Below are 20,186 nucleotides of genomic sequence, written 5' to 3'. Positions count from 1 at the left end.
ATTGGATGTTTAGTATATTTCAATATTGTTAGTGTGATATCCTGTTCAAACAGCCAATATTTCCATTTTTCCTAATCCTAATTCCTAATCCTCCTTCATAATATCCCCTGGGGTGCCAATAAAAATCGCGCTGTTTGTATTTTGAGCACCCCTTACTTAAAGCAACAGAACACAGCTATACAGCACCGTATATTGACTTTGGTATCACTGAGATAAGATAGAAATATCACAGTGCTGCTGCTTCTCTAGCCCGCTTACTTCAGTATTGGCATTCATTTGAAGCTTTGAAGACTCCAGGTTCGAATTAATACACAGGTGGATACTGACCTCCTCCTCTGCGGCACCCGGTGTGACTCAATTCAAGTTTTAATCAGTTACCATCATGGTTTGTCACACTTGCATCTGCATGTCAACAGACTAATGAGGTTGTGTCCTCCCTGTGAAGAGGAAGTGCCCGCAAAAAAGTGAATATTTGACCTTGCTTAACAGGAAACTGTTGGACACTTGGCCTGAGGGGAGCTTCATTTCTACCAGGGCATGAATATCCTACGAAGGAGCCTTTTAATGTGGAAATGAAACACAGCAAACAGCTTTTTAAATTGTAAATGAGTCGTAGTAAATCCTTTCAAGTTGTGAATATAAATTAATCCTTCTGTTATGGACCTTACCTTTAAGGTGTATGAGGTTGGCATTGAGCAATGAACAATGTGGCCCTATAGTTACAATTCACATAATAAACCTATCTAACTGTTCCTTACGAGATTTCTTTCAATGTTGTGATGAACTGGTTATTCATCAGTCTAACAAAGTCATGCAGAAGCCCAGTTGATGCTATGAAGTTATGTTAATTTCATGAAACTACTCAATCATTTAGCAATTTAAATGTATCAGGTTTAAGTTCAACCAGCTTATTATTTGATTCATTTTACTACCTGATATCAAATGGTGTGCGGAGAGGTTCATGGCTGGTGAGGCACTGACTTTTTATGTTACAGGTTGCTCATTAAGAGGATAACAAGAAAAAGAACAGAAGAATTCACTTGACTTCTTAGTCCCATTTATTAATTTTTATAAAGTGATAAACGTTTGTGATCTTGGCAGTCAAATTCATTCATTCATTCTGCAGAGCATACGTGCATTTGACTTGCTGCTCTCCAGCTGGTGCTGCTGCTGTCAAACAAGGACAGCGGTGACAAGCACATTCCAGTTCACGTTCGCCCTCAAAAATAATGATGTCATACCTACATTAAATAAATTCAGAAATGTAATAAAAGCAATGAATGTTTCTGCAACATTATATTATAGGCGACCTGCTGACAAACAGAAACTGGCACGTGCCATGATTCATCTCAGTGCACTCATGGAGTGCACTCAGACGGAGCTGGGCTTGTGAACTAAGCGTTCTGCCCTGTACTTCACCAGGAAAAGTGAAAATTCAGCGATCTGTAGTTAAGAAAATGTTAAAAATGATTGGAATACATAAAATACATTTATAAAACAGTGCAATGGACAAATATTAATATTTATTGGATGTTATCATTCTTCATTTTTTCAATTTTATTTCTTCAATTTAATAAAAACAAAACAAATGTATCTGCGTCACCTGCTTCCCCTGACTGCACGGCACTGTAAATAACAAATAAAGGTCCAGGAAAAGGCATAATAGGATCAATTTATCTGTAACATTTTATTTAATTATTTTTACTTTTTTCTTAACAAAATAATAATTCTTAAAAAATGTACAAACCTTTTTTATTTATTGAATTTTAATGTTTTATTTAAAAACATTTTTTTTACAACATTCATTATTTTTATACGTCATACAATCCACTGTATATATTTAGTATCACATGTCCTCATATCCAAAATGATCCCTATTGCTTATGAAGCCATATGATATCAATAATCTAACGTTGTGTCAAAATACCAGGTATTATACACCAATAACACATGTCGTACAACAGCCCTGTGCAGTACGAGACTCGTATGAACTACATTACCCTTAAACCTCTGCGGCTGCTTGGCTCCGCCCCCTGCATACCTCTGGTGAGCTTTCATGCGACTTTGTCTGGCTTCTCCACAGTACTACATCAGTCGAGTGGATCGCTCTCAAGAAACTTTCACCGTAGGAATGGCCAACACTTTTCTATCACTTTTTACGACTATGACCTACAAAACAACACGGAAGTGGATTTAAACGAATCAACTGTGTCTACTTACATTTATATTTTGGACTTTTCTAACTTTTGAGGGGAGATTTGTCGAAAAAAAGAAAACCCAAAAAACTTCAGGGGTGCTCTCTCGTGTTGGGGGTGGAAAGGAAAATGTGTTCCTCCACGCAGCCCCGCACTTTTGCGACCTTTGTCGTGTTTTTTCTTGTGTTTTTGAGATTAATTTGTGGGGTTTGGTCGAACACGAGGACATGTCCGGCTCCGTGCGCTTGTTTGGGGGAACTATTGGACTGTAGTCGACTGAAAAGAGGACAAATTCCAAACTCTTTCCCGGAATGGGTTGTTCAGCTGTAAGTAAACCATTTATTGCATGAATCAACCTCTTGACTTGACATCTTTCATTGTTTTAACAATTAAATGAGTTGTGGAGGTTGAGCTTGGCACTGAGATGATCCACATTCCTCTTGTAAACCACATGAGGAGCATAGTATTGCAACGGCTATGCGCTTCCAAAAGTATCCTAACCTCTCATTAATCTGTTTCAATGTTTAACACGGATTTATTTATGGCCCTCAAAGCAGTGGGGCTCCTGAGAAGTTTTAAATTAAACCAATCCCCTCAGTTTTATTATTGTTAATAGCAAGCCATTACTCCTCTTAAATGTATGCATGCATACGCTTTCATTATGTGTCAAGCATTGCAATATAAATCAGAGTTGTGATGATTAGCATTTGTCCACTTAGAAGCATGTTGCAGCCAAAATAGTAAACACGCTCCATGTTGTGCATGACTTCACACATCATTATTCTTCCTGGACTTTTATTGATCTGCTTCAAGCCAGAGCACATCATTTTTTTTATAATTTGGTTACATTTGGTTCAGCTTTTACATTTTCCAAAGTTTAAAATAGTTTGCCAGAGAAAACAGATGGAGGCCTCCTCACAATGACCTTCCAAAGAAAATGGGGGGGGGGGAGTTCCATATGGGGGTAAAAATTCTTTTCACTCCAAGCATGCTAATTTATGAGTGGCTCTCCAGCACATCTTAAACCCCTTAAACCGGCGAGGCCCTTTGTTTTCCAGCACCCCATTATTTCTGCTGAATTAGCAACACCAGAGCCAGCCATGGCACTGATTAAGGAGGAGCATGTAGGATTAGTTGGGAATAAACCGAGGGAATTGGGGGGGGCAGCAATGTGGGAACACAGTCAAGATGCTCTATTCCCTTTATTGGGTTTAATACCGTATTAAACAGTGAGTGGTGACATGCACCATCATCCTTTCATCTGCTTGTGTGTTTCTTATGCTCATTCAGAATAGTTTGCATTGTTGTACTCATCCCTTACGTTCTACTTCTCATAGAATTTCCACTGTGCCATGACGACATGTAATATGAATATATCTCATTTAAAGGGGGGGGAAGTCATTTAAAACACAACAATAAAAAAAATTGTGGCTAAAATACTAATTCGCTGAATGATTAATGGAAAAAAAGAAGTTGATATACTAAGGGGGAAATTAATGGAATAATTGCTATAAAGTACAAAATTCTACAGAAAGTGTGTTTTTTGACAATACTTTTACACTAAAACTTTAAATGCTACGTAGGGAATAGCATAGCTGACACCATGTTCTTTTTTAACCCTTTGGAGTGTCTGTGTTGGCTTACCCTCCCCTCTTTGAATGATTGATGATGAGCTTTTTTCCACCAAAAGGAAGATGGAGTCATGCTTCATTGCCTGTATACTTTTGCTTTCCAAGCGGGCGCCTACCTGCAACAAAGACATATACAAATGAGAAATAACGTAACAGCACAATGACAAATTCAAGGCGAATGTTATTCATAAGTCTGATTTTACTTGACCGAACACAGAAAAGTTTTCAGGTCAAAACGGCAAAGTATTTTTAGCGTTTCATCCCCACGGAAACGGCGTTCTGGGTTCCCTGAAGCGGTATTATTGTAAACGGCTTCCATGTAGACAAGCGAAACCGCTGTTTAATGAAAACGATGACGTCAACGACCCGTCGCCATCACGTGAACAGAAGTGAGCTTTGACGACAAGACAACAAAATATCGGAATATTTCAACTGACGTAACTCACCCCAGTCGACATTCTCCTGATATTTTGTTGTCTTATACTCCAAAATGACTCGCAGAAGTAATTCCACTTTGGCGTAAGTCTAGATGAGTCGTTGAAAGCCAAAGATGAGCATGCCTTCTTCTTCTTCTATAGTTTGGTGTGTCACGTGGTTCCGTCTGTGTGTCTGTTTACATCCCCAAACTATTTACTAATCTGGCGCAGTGTGGACGCAATTTTTTTTAGCCTGCCAAAAAACATCCCAGGAACATTTCCGTGTGGACAGGGCCTAAAACTACTCATTTAGGTTGTTATTGACGAAACCTTTCGGCGAACCGTTTTATTCTGCCCCGTAGAATAACGTTTGCAATTTTTGTACAACCCAAGCCCTCTCTCATTCCGAAAACATGAATGACAGCGCTTTCAACCGAGATGTAACTCCTTCATTCACTTGTCAGCTCCTGATAAGAGCGTCAAGTTGTGCACTGTCACCATAATGCAGGCCGCGGCCTGTATACACAGCCTTGTGTTATCTTGCTGCGCTCCCGGTCTGCTTTGTGAAGGAAGTGGATGTGTTGGGAGCTACTCAGGGTTTATCTAGGTGCTGTGATAATGCACCTATCCCATATAGCCCCCAGCGCTGGAACTAAAACAACAACGATGCGCAGCTGCATGCTTGGAAAAGGGAGGAGGAGTTGTTCAATAAAAGACAAAACCAGGCCGCCAGAAAATTCAACAGGGGTGTTACGTACATTTGAAAGTCTAGCCTTTCCCGACATTGTGAGTGCATTAACGGGCTCCTCCCCTCCTCCCAGAGCCACTTGATGTATTCCAGATGAGGGAGGTAGCATAGAGGAGGAGGGGTTAGGTGTAAAAAAAAAAAAAAAAGGGGGGGGGGGGGGGGGGGGGGCACCATGGTGTTGATCATGCGCAGCAGTGTCAATAACGCCACGGCTTTACAGTGCATGAGGCCCCACTTGGCAGACGCCGGTATTCAGGCGCCTCTTCAAAACAAGGCCACAAAAAACAAGACTCCCTCTGAGTTAGGCTGGGGCGAATTTGAGACCGGTTGAGACAAAATCAAAAACTCATGGAGCACAATTGCAGGAGGCTGTTTTTTCATATGAATACATACTGTATGTAATGACATGACTCTACGCCTGTACGAGGCTTGCTTAAAGATGCAATACTTCTACATCCAGACTTGAGAGTGTGGACCTGTTTTATCCGGCCAGAACCTTGCTACAACCCGAAACATGAGACTTGAAGTCCCGGGCCAGCCAGTACTAAAACCTCCAGCTCACGGTTCCAAAATCCATCGCCAGGTTTGGGCTTCTTTTCAGCAAAGAGAAGTCGTCCCTGAGTAACGTAACAGTTTGTTGGTTTTGGCTTCAATGTGTCAGCACAGGCCTGCAGATGAGGCGAGCTGTGTGGAGTGTGTCTTGTGTCAGAAAGACAGATGGAAAAGCACGAGCAGGATTAAGATTTCTCACTACTTTTAATTTGGCTTTGGGGAGTTAGTTCTCAGATAACTTCTTTAAAATGCACGTGAATGCTAAAGCAAATGACCTTCGTATTCTTCTTGCTAATGAGTGGTTTGCATCTTCTGGTGTAGCCATTGTACTTTTGTTCATGAAGTCTTCTATAAACAGTGGATAGTGATACCTTCACTCCTGCCCTCTGCAGGTAGTTGCTGATGTCACTGACAGTTGTTTTAGGGTCTTTCTTTATAGCTCCCACCGTGTTTCTGCCATCAACTGCTGATGTTTTCCTTGGTGTAGCTGTTGGACGTCTGTTACTTCGTACATCAGTGGTTTTGTTTTTCTTCAGGACATTCCAAATGGTTGTACCGGCTATGAGCAATCTTGCTGCAATGGCTCTGATTGATTTTCCATCTTCCCTGAGATTCACAATTTCTTGTTTTTCACCCATAGATAGATGTCTGGTTTTCATGTTGTTTTCACCTCTACACAGGCAAATGCTATCCTACCCAACCCAAAACTCAGCGTAGACCAGGGGTGTCCAAACTTTTTCCACCGATGACCACATCCTGAAAAATCAAAGCATGCGACTTATACATTTTTTTAAACCGAACCCAGTAGATATGCTGAAACGTTTTTTTATATTTAAAGAAAAAAACTACCTGCATCGCAGCTTTATGTTATCGGCGACAAAGTCCATTATTAGCACGAACATTTTCTCCTTACAATATACTTCTTTTTTATTTTTACAAATATTTTAACTTTCTTTTTGTATTTTTTTCTTGTAATATTAGGACTTTCATCTCATCATATTTTGACTTTATCTTAATATTCTAACTTGTTCCCAACTTAATTTCCCCCCAAACTGTAACTTCATTCTTTGTTTGTTTCTCATATTACGACTTTTTTCCTTTTAATTTTTAAACGGTATGCAATTTTTTCACTTTTTCACTTCATATTATGACTCTACTCTCTTAATATTTAATCTAATTATTGCTCTTTTTCCATGTTTACTGTTACTTTTAGACTGCCATGGGTCTTAAATGGCCCCCGGGCCGCACTTTGGACACCCCTGGCGTACACTTTCATTGCTGTTTATTGGTCGAATAAGTAATGTGATAGGACGCACCTGGCTGACAAAACACACCTGCCAGTGACGTGTTTCAATACTTTTGCTCACATGAAAAATGGGGTGGGTTCTAACAAAGGAAAACAAAAAAATACCCGGAAATAAGAGAGGAAATGCTGTTCTCTTGTCTCATATTCATCTTTTGATGCCAACCCCCAACATTTTCAGTTTACAGCAAAAATAAAGGAATTGGACTCACTGTTCCAATATTTCTGGAGGGCACTGTATCTCCACTGTGTGCACTGCTAATGTACAACGTAATTACATTTCTGTAACGTCTAAGAAATATGACCCCTAGTGTATACTTTCCCTTATTTTTTTTCTTCCCTTTTTCCCCTTCCCAGGGATCTGAGCCATAACAAATTGCAGGTGCTCGACAGCACTTTGTTTTCCCAACTACAACATCTAAATGAAATGTAAGTATGCCTGCTGCTCAGAGCTTCCTAGAATAAACACAAAAACTTCTGTCACTGTCTTAGTGGTGCATGCCAATCTGTATTTTTAACTGTCTCCTTTTTTTCCCTTTCAAAGAAAGCTGAACCACAATGAACTGGAAGCCATACCTGATTTGGGAGCGTACGCGTCAAACATCACAACACTAATTCTGTAAGTAAACCAATGGGGAAGGAATGTAATCTGGTACCTGAATTGTCATTGTCGCTTAATGTAGAGTTTCCTTTTTGGCTGAGGTCGGTTCCCAGACTGGGCAGTCACAGACATGGCAGCCAGCCCCAGACAGGTCACATGGTCAGAGACAAATGGGAATGGAACTGTTTTCCTGCTTGTTTGGCGTATTTTTAACCTGCAAAAAAACCTGAGTTGTGCCATGTGACAGAAATACAGATTTGGTAGTCTTTCATGGGAATCAGCAATGGTGGAATTTTTTTCCCACTCAGTAATATCACAAAGCAGTATGTGCTTTCTCGACAACAACAACAAGTCAATATTATTGTGTGAAACCACAACAAGCTTAGCTGCTTTATTTGGCACGATGCACCAAACCGACCGACATGAAGTTATTTGGGAAGAATGTATCCGTCTCTTGGCTTTGCTCGATGGGGCGTATTCCTCATCAAGTCCCGACACGAAGCTCCCAAGGCGGCCGCAGGGTCTTCACTTGTCAATTTGTTGTTATGTTTATGGCACACGTGTCACCTCCAGCTATGAGGCTTGACTCAAAGCAAAAGATGGCCAGGATGTAGTGAATGTCAGGCATTTTTTTGAGGTGAAGCACTAGCAGATGTCCTTTTATGAGATAGTCTTTTTTTAAATGTTTTTGAGAGGAAAATATTTCATATTAATAACATTTAATGATAAATCACCAGATCACAACATATTTGGATAATATTATACAGCATATGTGTACAAGTACTGAAGAGACATGTTTCTAATGGAGTCACTGGTGTTGAGCTGACAGATTTATATACAGCAGGGGTGTCCCCCCCCCCCCCAGATCATTTTATTAATTTTTTTTATATGCGACCTCTAATGGAAAAGGTTTGGACACCCCTGATATATAGGATGCCAGGTGGGATATATTGTGGCTATTTCCAACCTTGCATTTCTATTTTAGAAATAACAATAATAACTACAATACTTGTAAAAATGTGACTGCCTGAAAATCAAAGTGGCAGTACCACTTCAAATCTAGGATGGTTCAGTTTTCAAGATTATCTGATGTTTTTGGTGACATTAAAATATGAAGGAGCCTTGTTTATCAGCTGTGTGTGTGTTTAAAAACAACACTCTAGACCTTGAAAGCTGCTTATTTCGCCTGCAAACGAGTCTGCAGAGTGAATCCAAAGTGTCAGCATCTGGTGGAGGCAGGGCTATACAGTAATTCATTTCAAATGTGTTGAAAGCAAAATGAAGTGCAAGAGCAGCCACGAAGCAAAAAAAAATTTGAAAAAAATCACTGCCGTTCTCACTGCCTGTGTTGCGTGACACTCTCTTCTTCAGATTTTTTTTCCTGCCTCTCTCTCCAGTGGAACATTTTTCCAGAATTTCTCTCCCTCCTTCAATTTCTCTGAGCTGGGAGGGCAGTAAAGGGGGGAAAAAAGACCTCAGGATATCAAATACCACCTATTCAAACAGCCAGTCAGACATCGCGGCAGCTCTCATCGACATCCTTGACCTCGCAGCTTCGAGTAAAAACAAACGGCAATAACCCTGCAGCTGGTAGTAATTGAGTCGTGATCATCTTAATTAATTGAACAATTTCCTTGGAATTTATGGAGGGGGTCTACCCCAGCACTACTAAATCCCCAAGCCTGTGTTCCAACAAATGACCTGTAGATTCCAGGTCTGATTAGGAGTTCAGGAAGGTCGTGCCTCATCACAGGAAATAGTAGTCATATGCAAGAGTCCTGTTAAGACATGTGTACAGTGGGATTTAACTCACTTGAGGTGTGACTACTAATTAAAGTTGGATCTAAACCCATGTCAATTACAGTTAAAGTTCCATTAATGATGAGAAAATCATATTTTTCAAATGAAAACTCCACAAAGCGTCAAGGGGATCATCCATCCTCTGGCATGAGATACGCGCAGAGACAGCAAACGAAGCCCTGGTTTTCATTACAGGCGCCACTGCAGCGAGAGCACGTCGTCAGATGACTCCTCAAAACTCAGTTCTCCTTCCAATAGGAAATACCAAACACACACACGCATACACACTCCACAACCACCACCACATATTCTGCATGCGCACACACAATCATAGACTTAGCAAAAGTAGCCTCACTTTTCAAGAGTTCCCAGCACAGAATAAAACTATTAACATGCTTGGTGGTCAAAGCCCCATAGACTATGTAGTAGTAAGCTATTGTAACTTTTATTGTCATATTTTATCACTTGAAGTTCTAATGTGCCTGTAATGTTAGACTTGAACTTTTTCTTTTTTTTTTTAAATAACAAAAGAAGTGATGCTGCTATTACTGGCTTGCACAATTGTAGTAATACAGAGGAACACGCCCCTCGGACTGGCTGACTGGTGTCTGCATAGGTGGTTGTCAACATCTGAAAACCAAACTGAAACTAACCGTCACTTACGTCTTGCTGCAAGGTAAACAGTGCTGTTTTGTAGACGCTAATAAAAGGCTGATTTGTGCACATTTGTGTCTCAGCGTCACTCCGCTGACAATCGAATATTTTACACTCTTATCTAACAGAGCTGCTGTGGTAATTTTGTGGTATGTCTTTACTACAGTAGAGCTTTCGTACATGCACAAATCTTTATTTTATTTGAAGCTTATTTTGCGCTTAGCAGGAAGACTGTAACTACACAGTAGGTATGTTGCGGCGAGTTAACAATACTACAACACATCGACATATATGGAAAAATTTTCAGAGAAATTACCCCTTTGGGTCGTTTTATGCAGAGAAAAGCGATCGACTCAAGTACTTTTTTGAAAGCACTTTTTAATAATAATAATAACAATAATAATAATAACAATAACATGGTGGACCAGGACTTGATGAGTTGTTTGACATGGACGGGCTCCACTGTACATGCATACAATACCCAGCTGTTTTTTTTTTTACTTTATTGGACCATCATTAGCCCATCTTTCTCAAAAAAAGATAAGGACTAATAAAGGAGATAAAATGTTCCATTCCATGTGTCCCGTTTTGGTTTTCTGGGTCAAAAACTCCCCGGTTTGAGTCAGGAAGGACGCAGATAACCCCAAGACAAACTGGAAAGACTGGTTCTCTCTAGGCTCCTTCTCTCAGCGGCCAGTCAAGGGAACATGAAAACTGAGAGACAGGTGGTGTGCGGCCCTTTTGTTTAGGAGCCGGCGGCTGTGGTGTGTGCAAAGCCCTTTGCAAATCTCCCAACAAAAGGAGCTGCCTGTGCAATTTTATTGGTGATAATGATCCCTTTTTTTTTTTTTTAAAGTGTGCCAGGCTACTCTTTAGGAATCTTAACTGCTCTGTGTTACCGACAATTCCAAAGCTCCATTGTATCTTATAGTCACTTCTTACACAAGCACTCCCACATGTTGCCAAGCTTGTCTTCACTTGGCTCCATGCTCTAGTTCAGAGAGACATGCTCCGGTGGGTTTTATTCCACCGTCGCCCCGCAGTCCAGCCAAACTCTCCGGGCTGCCATCCATCCCGGCTCCTCATTTGCCTGCTCAATCTTCCCCCTCTGTGTGTTTATCTCATACCATTACCAAAAGGTGTTCCATATGGAGAGGCTTTCTCCAGTTGGAAACACACACCACACACGGAAAATGTGAATATAAAATACAAGATTAAGATCAGATGACCGATTTGCATGCCAACCTATTGTGGCAGCTGGCTCCCTGCATGAGGATAAGCAGATTTTGCAGGGTTGAAAGTTCATAATATTACGACTTCTTGCTCCCCATCCCGCAACTAAAAAGTGTTATGGCCCGAAGCTACTTTATCTCGCACTGTAGCCCAATGAAAGTGTGCCAAAAAGTGTTCCAAACAGTGGAAACGTATCAGCACTGTATGTGCAGGATTACGACCTTTCCTGTAGGTCATTTGATTGAAATAGTCCAATAAATATTATTGACAAATATTAATGACACCTCATCCCGAATTAAACAGATATTATAAAACTGTCCTCGCTTTTCTTTTTGCTTTGGGGAGGAAAAAAAACTCTCTTGGTCAGTAAGGTGTATCTGGAGGGGAGGGGGGCTGCAATGAATACTGAAAACGAGGCCTGTAGTCTGGTGCATCGGAGGGAATTCCTGCCTCCCCCTCCTTTCGCTCGCTGTGCTGCCGAGTGCAATGCACAAAGAGGGCACTGTTGACAGCCTCTGTTTATAACTAAGCAGTCCCTGCACTGCAATTTAGGAGGCGTGCAGCACAGGAAATTGCTGGCCTCTGCCAAGGCATGCTTTCACTGAGGGAATGGTATTCATCAGCCAAGTAATTGGCAGGTTACTTTGTTTTTAAATACCTTGTTGGTAATTACCTTATAAACAAAATAACACATTGCTAAACAGAAAGGTTGTTTGGAGCTGCTGCATTGATCGCATTGGGTAATTGGGCAAAAGTGCCACATTGGGTGGTAAGCTTTGCATTGCCTGTGACGGCTTGTCATTTTTTGCTAATTGAGGAACTCCACTGTTTGCGTACACGGGAATGCGAGACAGGTGCACGCCACCAAGTCAAATACACAGTATTTCTGTCATTTACTGGAGCGATGGTGTCTGTATTTTCAGAGCAAACAACAGGTTCTCCAGAATCACCAATGAGCAGCTGAGACCGTTCCTCGCCCTGGAAACGCTCGACCTCAGCAACAACAACATTGTGGAAATAAAGGCCAACTCCTTCCCTGCGCTGCCTCTCAAGAACCTGTGAGTCTTTGCACATAGACGTCAAACCTATGCATACCTAAACCTAATAGAGGTTCTCTCTAATCCCTACAATCAAATTGGTCTCCCTTAGGTTCCTTAACAACAATCGAATCTCCTCATTGGAGTCGGGCTGTTTCACAAATCTATCCAGCAGCCTTCAGGTTCTCCGACTCAACCGCAACCGCCTCTCCTCAATACCGGCGAAAATCTTCCAGCTGCCCAACCTGCAACACCTGTGACTATCTTTTTTACATGATTACACAAACGCTGCACAGATGACCATGGCATTGACTGCATGTAACGGTGTGTGTTGCAGGGAGCTCAGCCGTAATCGAGTGCGCAGGGTGGAAGGCTTGACGTTCCACGGTTTGAATGCTCTTCGCTCTCTGAAGATGCAGAGGAACGGCCTAAGTCGCTTGATGGACGGAGCCTTCTGGGGCCTCAGCAATATGGAAGTCCTGTAAGAGCTTTTTCCCCCCAATGGATTTTTTGAGTTGTGTTCTTTCAATCTATTCCAAGTGTCAGAACCGGAGTTTTGCATGTGTGGTCCTGCAGGCAGTTGGACTACAACAACCTGACGGAGGTGAATAAAGGCTGGTTGTACGGCCTGCTGACTCTGCAGCAGCTCCACCTCGGCCACAATGCCATCAGCAGGATCCGACCTGACGCCTGGGAGTTCTGCCAGAAACTCAGCGAGCTGTGAGTCGGGCCCCTCATTTTCCCTGTCTCCTCCTGTTGTTCCCTCCTCACTTTCCATTCACTCTCTGAACTCCCAACACTTCTGTGTCGCCCTCTTCTCCTCTCTGGCACCCCCGCTTGCCCTTCCTCACACTGTAGCTCCGCCGGACGCCAAGAACTGCACATACACACACGCACAAACAAAGCAACTTGGACCCAAAAAATAACAGCACTTTTTGCTCTTCCGTTTCTTGCCACTCTGTTTCCCAAACTATGAGGCAATACTCTCACATTGGATTGCTCTAGATTACGTTCCCTTTGTTGTGGCTGTGTGTTTTTTTTTTACACCAAGAGGTGGTTGTTTTTATCTTCCTTCCTCGCTTTTCACTCACTGTTATCACAAAGTGGCAAGTAAACAAGCCGCGAGTCGGCTGGGAACATGCCCAGCTATCTGATTTACTCTATTTTTGTCACTGTTGCCAACATTGATGAAAGCAAATTGCATTCATTTAAGGCACTATTCATGTATTACGTCCTAATTGGCCAACTAGATTTAAAGGGCTATTAAGGGCTCGTTTGTAACTGTGTGGGCACATACACTGTCGTCATGTTTTTGTCCTGTTTTTTTCCCCCCTGCAGCAACCTCTCCTCCAACCACTTGTCCCGACTAGAAGAATCCAGTTTTGTTGGACTCAGCCTGCTGGACGAGCTTCACATCGGGAATAACCGTGTTAGCTTCATTGCTGACGGAGCTTTTCGAGGTCTTTCCAGCCTGCAGACACTGTGAGTTCGAGTTTAGTATTCAATAAAAAAATAATTCTATTAGAAAGTATGCAAACAACATTATGCTGCTCTCAAGCCCAATGCAGTGACTGTATAGGCAATATCTACAGGACAACAAAGCTCTGACTAAAGCTCGTACACAACAAATTTATCTCTCCCATGACCACAAAAATGCATGTTTGAAAGTTTAGAAGCTTCATGTGATTGGTGGCCCTGCTCACCCAGTATCCAACGTATGAAGAAGTTTTTAAAGTCCTGTCCTCCCCCCTCATTGTCTCCCTCCCTCCTCAATCCTCCGCTTGAGTGGAAGTATCCTGCCTGATTTGTTTTTGGGGATGTGAACTAGATTACCGTGTTGAGGTCTCTCCATACACATAAAAAAAAACCTCCAAGAGGCGCACACACACTCATACACCCCTATCGAGCCCACATGCATGCACCCATCCCCCCACTACCACAACTTTTCTCACACAGGGTTTGCTAAACATTGGGCATTTTAACTGGAACCAAATGTGAGCTGTCGCTGCTGAGGTCGCCATAGGGCAGGTGTGCAGCTAGGTGGACACGCATTGCTGCAGGGCTTCAAAGGCACACCCCCCCCCCCCCCCCCACCCCCACCCCCCACCCCCTCCACACACTAACTTTCAATCTTGACCACCGAGTGGAAACTAAAGCAAATTCTGGATGTCTATGTACTTCTAAAATGTGTGCAAATTGGACCGTTTTTTTTTTTTTGGAGGTTTTTGACAGTTTTTTGCAAAAACAAGCTTCTTTTTTTTTTTTACAATGTGGTCTTTTCCGTAAAGGGATCTTCAAAATAACGAAATCTCCTGGACCATAGAAGACATGAACGGGCCCTTTTCAGCGTTGGACAAACTGAAGAAACTGTGAGTTTTGGGATCGATCCACCATGACTGTTCAGCTTAACGCGTAACAAGACAGAATTCAAAATGAGGGAAAAAAATCATGACCTTGGTTTTTTGCACAGATTTCTACAGGGGAACCAAATTCGCTCCGTTACCAAGAAGTCCTTCACTGGTCTGGACGCACTGCAGCACCTGTGAGTCACTTGCACTGTTTACTATACAACAAGATGCGATTAGTGTTTGTACAACAGCTGCATTTGAGTTTGAGACACTGCCTATAGTTTTATTGATGTGGAGTCCAGATCTTTTTTCCTGCCCACATGTGAGAATGTAGCCAACACCTCTCGTTTTTTCTCCACAGAGATTTGAGCAACAATGCGATCATGTCCATCCAAGCAAACGCTTTCTCTCAGATAAAGAACCTACAAGAGCTGTAAGTGGGATTTCAAATTAATGGTGCTTTCACATGTATCCCCATTTAGATCCCACTCCTGACTTTATTTAGACCTTTTTAAATAAACTAATTAAATCATAGGAAACCAACCATGTTTTTACTAATGAAATATTTCTGGTTTCTCCCCCCCGGCAGGCGTCTGAACACCTCCAGCTTGTTGTGCGACTGCCAGCTCAAGTGGCTTCCAGTCTGGGTGGCAGAACAAACCTTCCTCCCCTCCATCAATGCCAGCTGCGCCCACCCGCAGATGCTGAAGAGCAGGAGCGTGTTCGCCGTTGGCCCCGAGGAGTTCGTGTGTGGTGAGCGATGCGTTTACACTGGAGAACGACTATGCCCACATGCCGTCACGCCTCAGAAATGGCCGTTTATACAGCACCTTCGCTTCCATTTATGAACTGACCCAGAATGTTCAATATTTTCCCCCCCGACTCCCAAATGAGCGAATGAAGGCAACCTGATGGAAATGTACCAGCTTTTCCACAGTTTTCCCCCCTTGAGCCACGTTTAGTTTCATATTCAACACTGAAGTGTTTTAGTGCGGCAAATTAAATCCTTATTGTTTCTCCCACAGATGATTTCCCAAAGCCTCAAATCACCATTCAGCCAGAGACCCAGTCGGCCCTCAAAGGATCTAATGTGACATTTGTGTGCTCGGCGGCAAGCTCCAGCGACTCACCTATGACGTTCGCTTGGAAGAAAGACAATGAGGTGCTTAACGACGCAGAGATCCACAACCAGGCCCACTTGCGGGTACAAGGAGGCGCCGGTGGAGAGACAGAGGTGACGGAGTATACAACCACTCTGCAGCTGCGTGACGTGCAGTTCTCCAGTGAGGGAAAATACCAGTGCGTCATCTCCAACCACTTTGGATCTTCTTACTCCACCAAGGCCAGGCTCACTGTTAACAGTAAGTTTGAAAAAAATCTGCATGTCGGAGCCAATCCCAAGAATATTCTACACCTATAATCTAATTGTAATGTTTGTTTCCAGTGCTCCCTTCCTTCACCAAGATGCCCACGGACTTGAGTATCCGTGCCGGAGCAACAGCCAGGCTAGAGTGCGCCGCTGTGGGTCACCCATCGCCGCAAATTGCCTGGCAGAAGGACGGCGGGACAGACTTCCCCGCCGCACGTGAACGCCGAATGCACGTAATGCCTGAGGACGACGTGTTCTTCATTGTGGACGTCAAGACAGAGGACATTGGCGTTTATAGCTGCACTGCTCAGAACATCGCTGGGGCCATCTCTGCTAATGCTACACTCACTGTTCTAGGTGAGAGCGGAAGCACGGACAAGGATGTTGGTGTTTTTAAATGGCATTACCATCCTCACATCTATTTTCTATCCTTTTTTGACAGAAACACCCTCATTCCTGCGTCCTCTTATGGACCGCACAGTCGCCAAGGGTGAGACCGCCGTCCTCCAGTGCATAGCTGGCGGCAGCCCGGCTCCGAGGTTGAACTGGACCAAAGACGACAGCCCATTAATGGTGACTGAGCGCCACTTCTTTGCCGCCGCCAATCAGCTCCTCATTATCGTGGATGCGGCCGAGGCAGATGCCGGGAAGTACACCTGCGAGATGTCCAACGCCTTAGGCACTGAAAGGGGAAACATCAGGCTGTCTGTCATACCGAACCCCAACTGTGACTCTGCGGCCCAAGGAGGGGTCGGGGTCGGGATCATTGGTGGAGCTGGCTCAGAGGACGATGGCTGGACCACTGTGGGCATTGTCATTATAGCGGTGGTGTGCTGCGTAGTGGGCACCTCACTAGTGTGGGTGGTGATTATCTACCACACCCGAAGGCGCAATGAGGACTGCAGCGTCACCAACACAGGTTAGTACTTGAGAAAGGAGAGTCCATGTAAAGCAATCACACATACATTGTAGCGGAACTCGATATTCTTGTTTAACAGATGAGACCAACCTGCCTGCAGACATCCCGAGCTACCTCTCCTCCCAAGGCACACTTGCAGACCGCCAGGATGGCTACATCCCATCTGAGAGCGGCAGCAGCCACCAGTACATGGCGTCATCCATTAGCGGCTTCTACCTGCAGCCTAAAGACATGAATGGTACAAACCACAATCACCTTTTTTGCTTTAAATCAAAGTCAGCTGAAATGTTCCTGACATGAATTTCTGTGCAGGTTTTTGTCAGCTGGATACTGGAAGTGAAGGCGAGATGGAGGCATCTCTTGACCCTCTGCTCTGCCATTATCAAGGTCCAATAAGCACGCTGCTTCGCCGAGACCTGTACCCCACTGAGCTCTCGGAAGTCTACACAGGTCTGCATGGTTTTTAAATTCTCTATAAATTATTTGATTCTTTACCGTGTAACATCTATCTTTTCTTGTCATCAGGGTGTTCCACTGACCCAAGACCTGTTTGCACCGACACGTACAGCGGAAGCCTGACCAGGTCTAAAAGAAGGGACTACGTCCTCTCAGAGGCTTTTGATCTTTCCTCGTCCACCATCCTGATGCAGCTTCCCAATGCCAGTCTCCATCTTGGGCCCTCCCACCAACAGACTGGCCGCCCCCCATCCATAGAGGAGGCAGAGGCGGGCAATTACAGCCAACTTCATGAGTGTCTCTCCCCTTGCAATAACTTCATGGGTAGGTCTTTTAACTCCAAAACAAGACCTGGAGTTGTCCATACTTGGGTTGAACCTTTTGACTTTTCCTACATAGGAACATTTGGGAAGTCTCACTGGAGGCCTCAGCAGGATTTGTACCCAGGATACGGCCCTCTTCCAGCGATGCACAATGGAAATAGTCTCCACGAGAACCCATACACCGCTCCTGATGCAGATTCAGATCACAAGGAGGACAGCTGCAGCAAGGACTCTGAATCAGAGCAAAGCCACAGCATTTACGAACAGCCGTTTGACAGCAGCAGGAGGGAATCTCAGAGCGGCACGAGCTCTTAGCAACTTTGTGTTGCCGACCAAATCTTTTTTTAAAAGAATTCTACCTCACTGAGTCGACACTTTTGGAACAAAGGACTCCTGAAATGTGCAACAAGTGAATGTAAAGGATTGGACAAAAAAATACAAGCATCTATGTATGAATCGCTGTGTTTTAAGGAAACAGCATCAGCTAAATAAAATAGATGAATATACACGTTTTATATATAAAAATATTAATTTTATATTTTGTAAATTGTATATAAACAGAGTACGTTATTTTTGCTTAACTTCTGACATGTATGGGAATTTTCAGCAGCCCTGCCAGTTGAGTTATTCAAATGTTTTGTGCTTTGAATGAAGCAATGATTTGCACATGTAAACACAATAAAAACACCTGAATGTGTGCTGCTACATTCACTGGAGAGTATTTTATAGTGTTGCTGCATGACAAGATGGCGTTGGCATTCATGTTTTTTTTTATCATATTAAGTAATCCAAATTACGTGGCTATGTTGTTGAATATCAAATAGACGATTAACTGATGTGAATTAAATTTCTACAATTAAATGCAGGAAGCAATACCATGTACTTGTGAAATAATTACTTTTCCTACTTAAAATCATGGTGGTGTGTATTATGTTTGTACAAAGTATAATTTTCTACTAAATCCTCAATCAAGCTTAGTCATGGCTGCCTTTCCGACTAATAGTAGTTTTCTAGTGTGGTTAACAACAAGCACAATTCTGAACAATACTTCAAACTACTATGTTATCTTTAGTGTTAAATGCACCAATGAGAAGAGTATGGCGCAGTATACCTTAGCATGAGTTCCACTGTGTTTGGTCAATGACTCATCCCCTTGCCTGCTTCCCACCCTCATCTACCAGCCACCCTCTCGCTCTGTGGTTTGTTTTTTCAGGCCTCCCTCTTCTTCAATGGGAGGAAAAAAGGTGTGCTTGTGCACCGGGGGCTGGCTGTTGAAACTTGCAGTTGGAAAAAAAAAATGGCAGATTGGATGATTGCACCAGCCAACATATTAAAAGGGGCCCACAGTCTTGAGTTTCTATCTAAAAAAAAAAAAAAAAAATCATAAAATTGCGTTTGTGTCTTTTTGTGTCTGTTTGGATTGCCGCTGTCACCCAGCTTGAATGGAAATGTGTACAAAATCTGCTGTTGCATGCCTCGTTTAGCATCCCTCCTCACAGTTTAAGTACACCTGGTTGTGCTGGCTTGTACGCCTTTACCCCACTGTAAAGGAATGAGGGACGTTTGTTGGAAGTCTTGCCAGTGCTTTGGGAAGGCTACGATTAAGACAAGATGGTGGAGAAGCATGCGCCCCAACACCTGGGAAACATCTGCTGGCGGAGGAACAGTCAAGGAACAATCCACTTTTGGTCAACAAACTAACCAACCAAGCATAAATTCATGTAAAGTTGTTTCAGGTTGGAAGAATCCACCTCTATAAATATAAAATCGTGTCCACCCCAGATTTTACATGACTTCTATCTTTGACCTTTCCTCTTCCATTCGTATAGCCTGGATAATTTTGCAAGGGTAATATGTAAAACATCACTTCTAAAAGGAGAAGTAGGCTGTTCAAAAGGAGTTTTTAAAAGGAAAACTTTTGTGGAATTTCATCCATAATCCTTATCTGAAACATGACCATACATGTCTTTCTCTTTTCTGCGCGTTCTAACGAGAGAACGATACAGCCCTAAAAAAAAAATCCAAAAAACACCAACATTGTTCTGTTTACATAACTGACCTCTATATAAACCAAGCTACAGCGACATTGTTATTGGAGCAGCGTACACAAATAACTATTTTTCTGGTGTAGTGACGCAGTGCCTCAAGCCACTACGGAGAGGTAGCGGGCCCATTCCAAAACAATGCGATAGGACACCAATCCGTACTGACTAGGAAACAAGAACAAGCATGAACAACTACGAATGATCTGTAAAGTATTAGCCCACATTCCATGTTTTGTTTATACACTGCTAGCTGCATTGTGTTGTGATATCATGTGCTATTTGCTCCATGTATCACAATCAATATCATAGTTACTTACTCCATGGACAGTTGTCCGTCTGGTATGGGGCGTCTCTTCCAGTTTATTTTGTGTAGGTGGAAAACAATTTCTATCACTGAAGGGTTTGTTAGCGATAACAATTCGTTGTTCGTTGTGATGCAATCACTCGCTCTTCTTGCGGGCTCAGCTTTGAAAACCTGTAGCTTCTCCGTATATTCAGGCTCAAAAAGATAAGGTTCTGGATCCTTATCTGTCCAAAAAGTAGTCGTTGGAGGCGG

At 42.9% G+C, this 20,186-nt stretch overlaps 1 protein-coding gene and 1 long non-coding RNA gene across 2 annotated transcripts in view; one reads left to right on the top strand and one right to left on the bottom strand.

Moving 5' to 3' along the window:
• Positions 1-20,186, bottom strand: part of LOC129194708 (uncharacterized) — a 40,653-nt gene that overhangs the window by 2,694 nt on the left and 17,773 nt on the right. The window contains exons 3-4 of the long non-coding RNA XR_008573796.1: positions 7,502-7,660; positions 3,840-3,942 (exon numbers count right to left, since the gene is read on the bottom strand). This is a non-coding gene — a long non-coding RNA (uncharacterized LOC129194708). The remainder of the gene's footprint in view (positions 1-3,839; positions 3,943-7,501; positions 7,661-20,186) is intronic.
• On the top strand, positions 2,082-19,271 carry lrig3 (leucine-rich repeats and immunoglobulin-like domains 3). Its single transcript, XM_054800000.1, has 19 exons — positions 2,082-2,521; positions 7,203-7,274; positions 7,390-7,464; positions 12,057-12,191; positions 12,283-12,426; positions 12,508-12,651; positions 12,747-12,890; positions 13,509-13,652; positions 14,459-14,539; positions 14,641-14,712; positions 14,880-14,951; positions 15,108-15,271; positions 15,544-15,879; positions 15,963-16,244; positions 16,330-16,806; positions 16,886-17,044; positions 17,119-17,256; positions 17,332-17,586; positions 17,662-19,271. Exons 1-19 carry the CDS (start codon positions 2,325-2,327, stop codon positions 17,898-17,900), a joined length of 3,330 nt encoding a protein of 1,109 aa, XP_054655975.1. The 5' UTR covers positions 2,082-2,324; the 3' UTR covers positions 17,901-19,271.

The sequence above is a fragment of the Dunckerocampus dactyliophorus genome, chromosome 15 (assembly GCF_027744805.1).
Source record: "Dunckerocampus dactyliophorus isolate RoL2022-P2 chromosome 15, RoL_Ddac_1.1, whole genome shotgun sequence".
Taxonomy (NCBI): domain Eukaryota; kingdom Metazoa; phylum Chordata; class Actinopteri; order Syngnathiformes; family Syngnathidae; genus Dunckerocampus; species Dunckerocampus dactyliophorus.
This window is presented reverse-complemented; position numbering and strand designations above follow the sequence as displayed.

What these genes read in the sequence shown, in the direction of transcription:
- lrig3 (XM_054800000.1), top strand. Translation starts at nt 2,325, where the DNA reads ATGTGTTCCTCCACGCAGCCCCGCACTTTTGCGACCTTTGTCGTGTTT. An exon ending in CTGCCCAACCTGCAACACCT is followed by an intron (nt 12,427 to 12,507) that starts GTGACTATCTTT and finishes TGTGTGTTGCAG; the next exon opens with GGAGCTCAGCCGTAATCGAG. An exon ending in TGCCAGAAACTCAGCGAGCT is followed by an intron (nt 12,891 to 13,508) that starts GTGAGTCGGGCC and finishes TCCCCCCTGCAG; the next exon opens with CAACCTCTCCTCCAACCACT.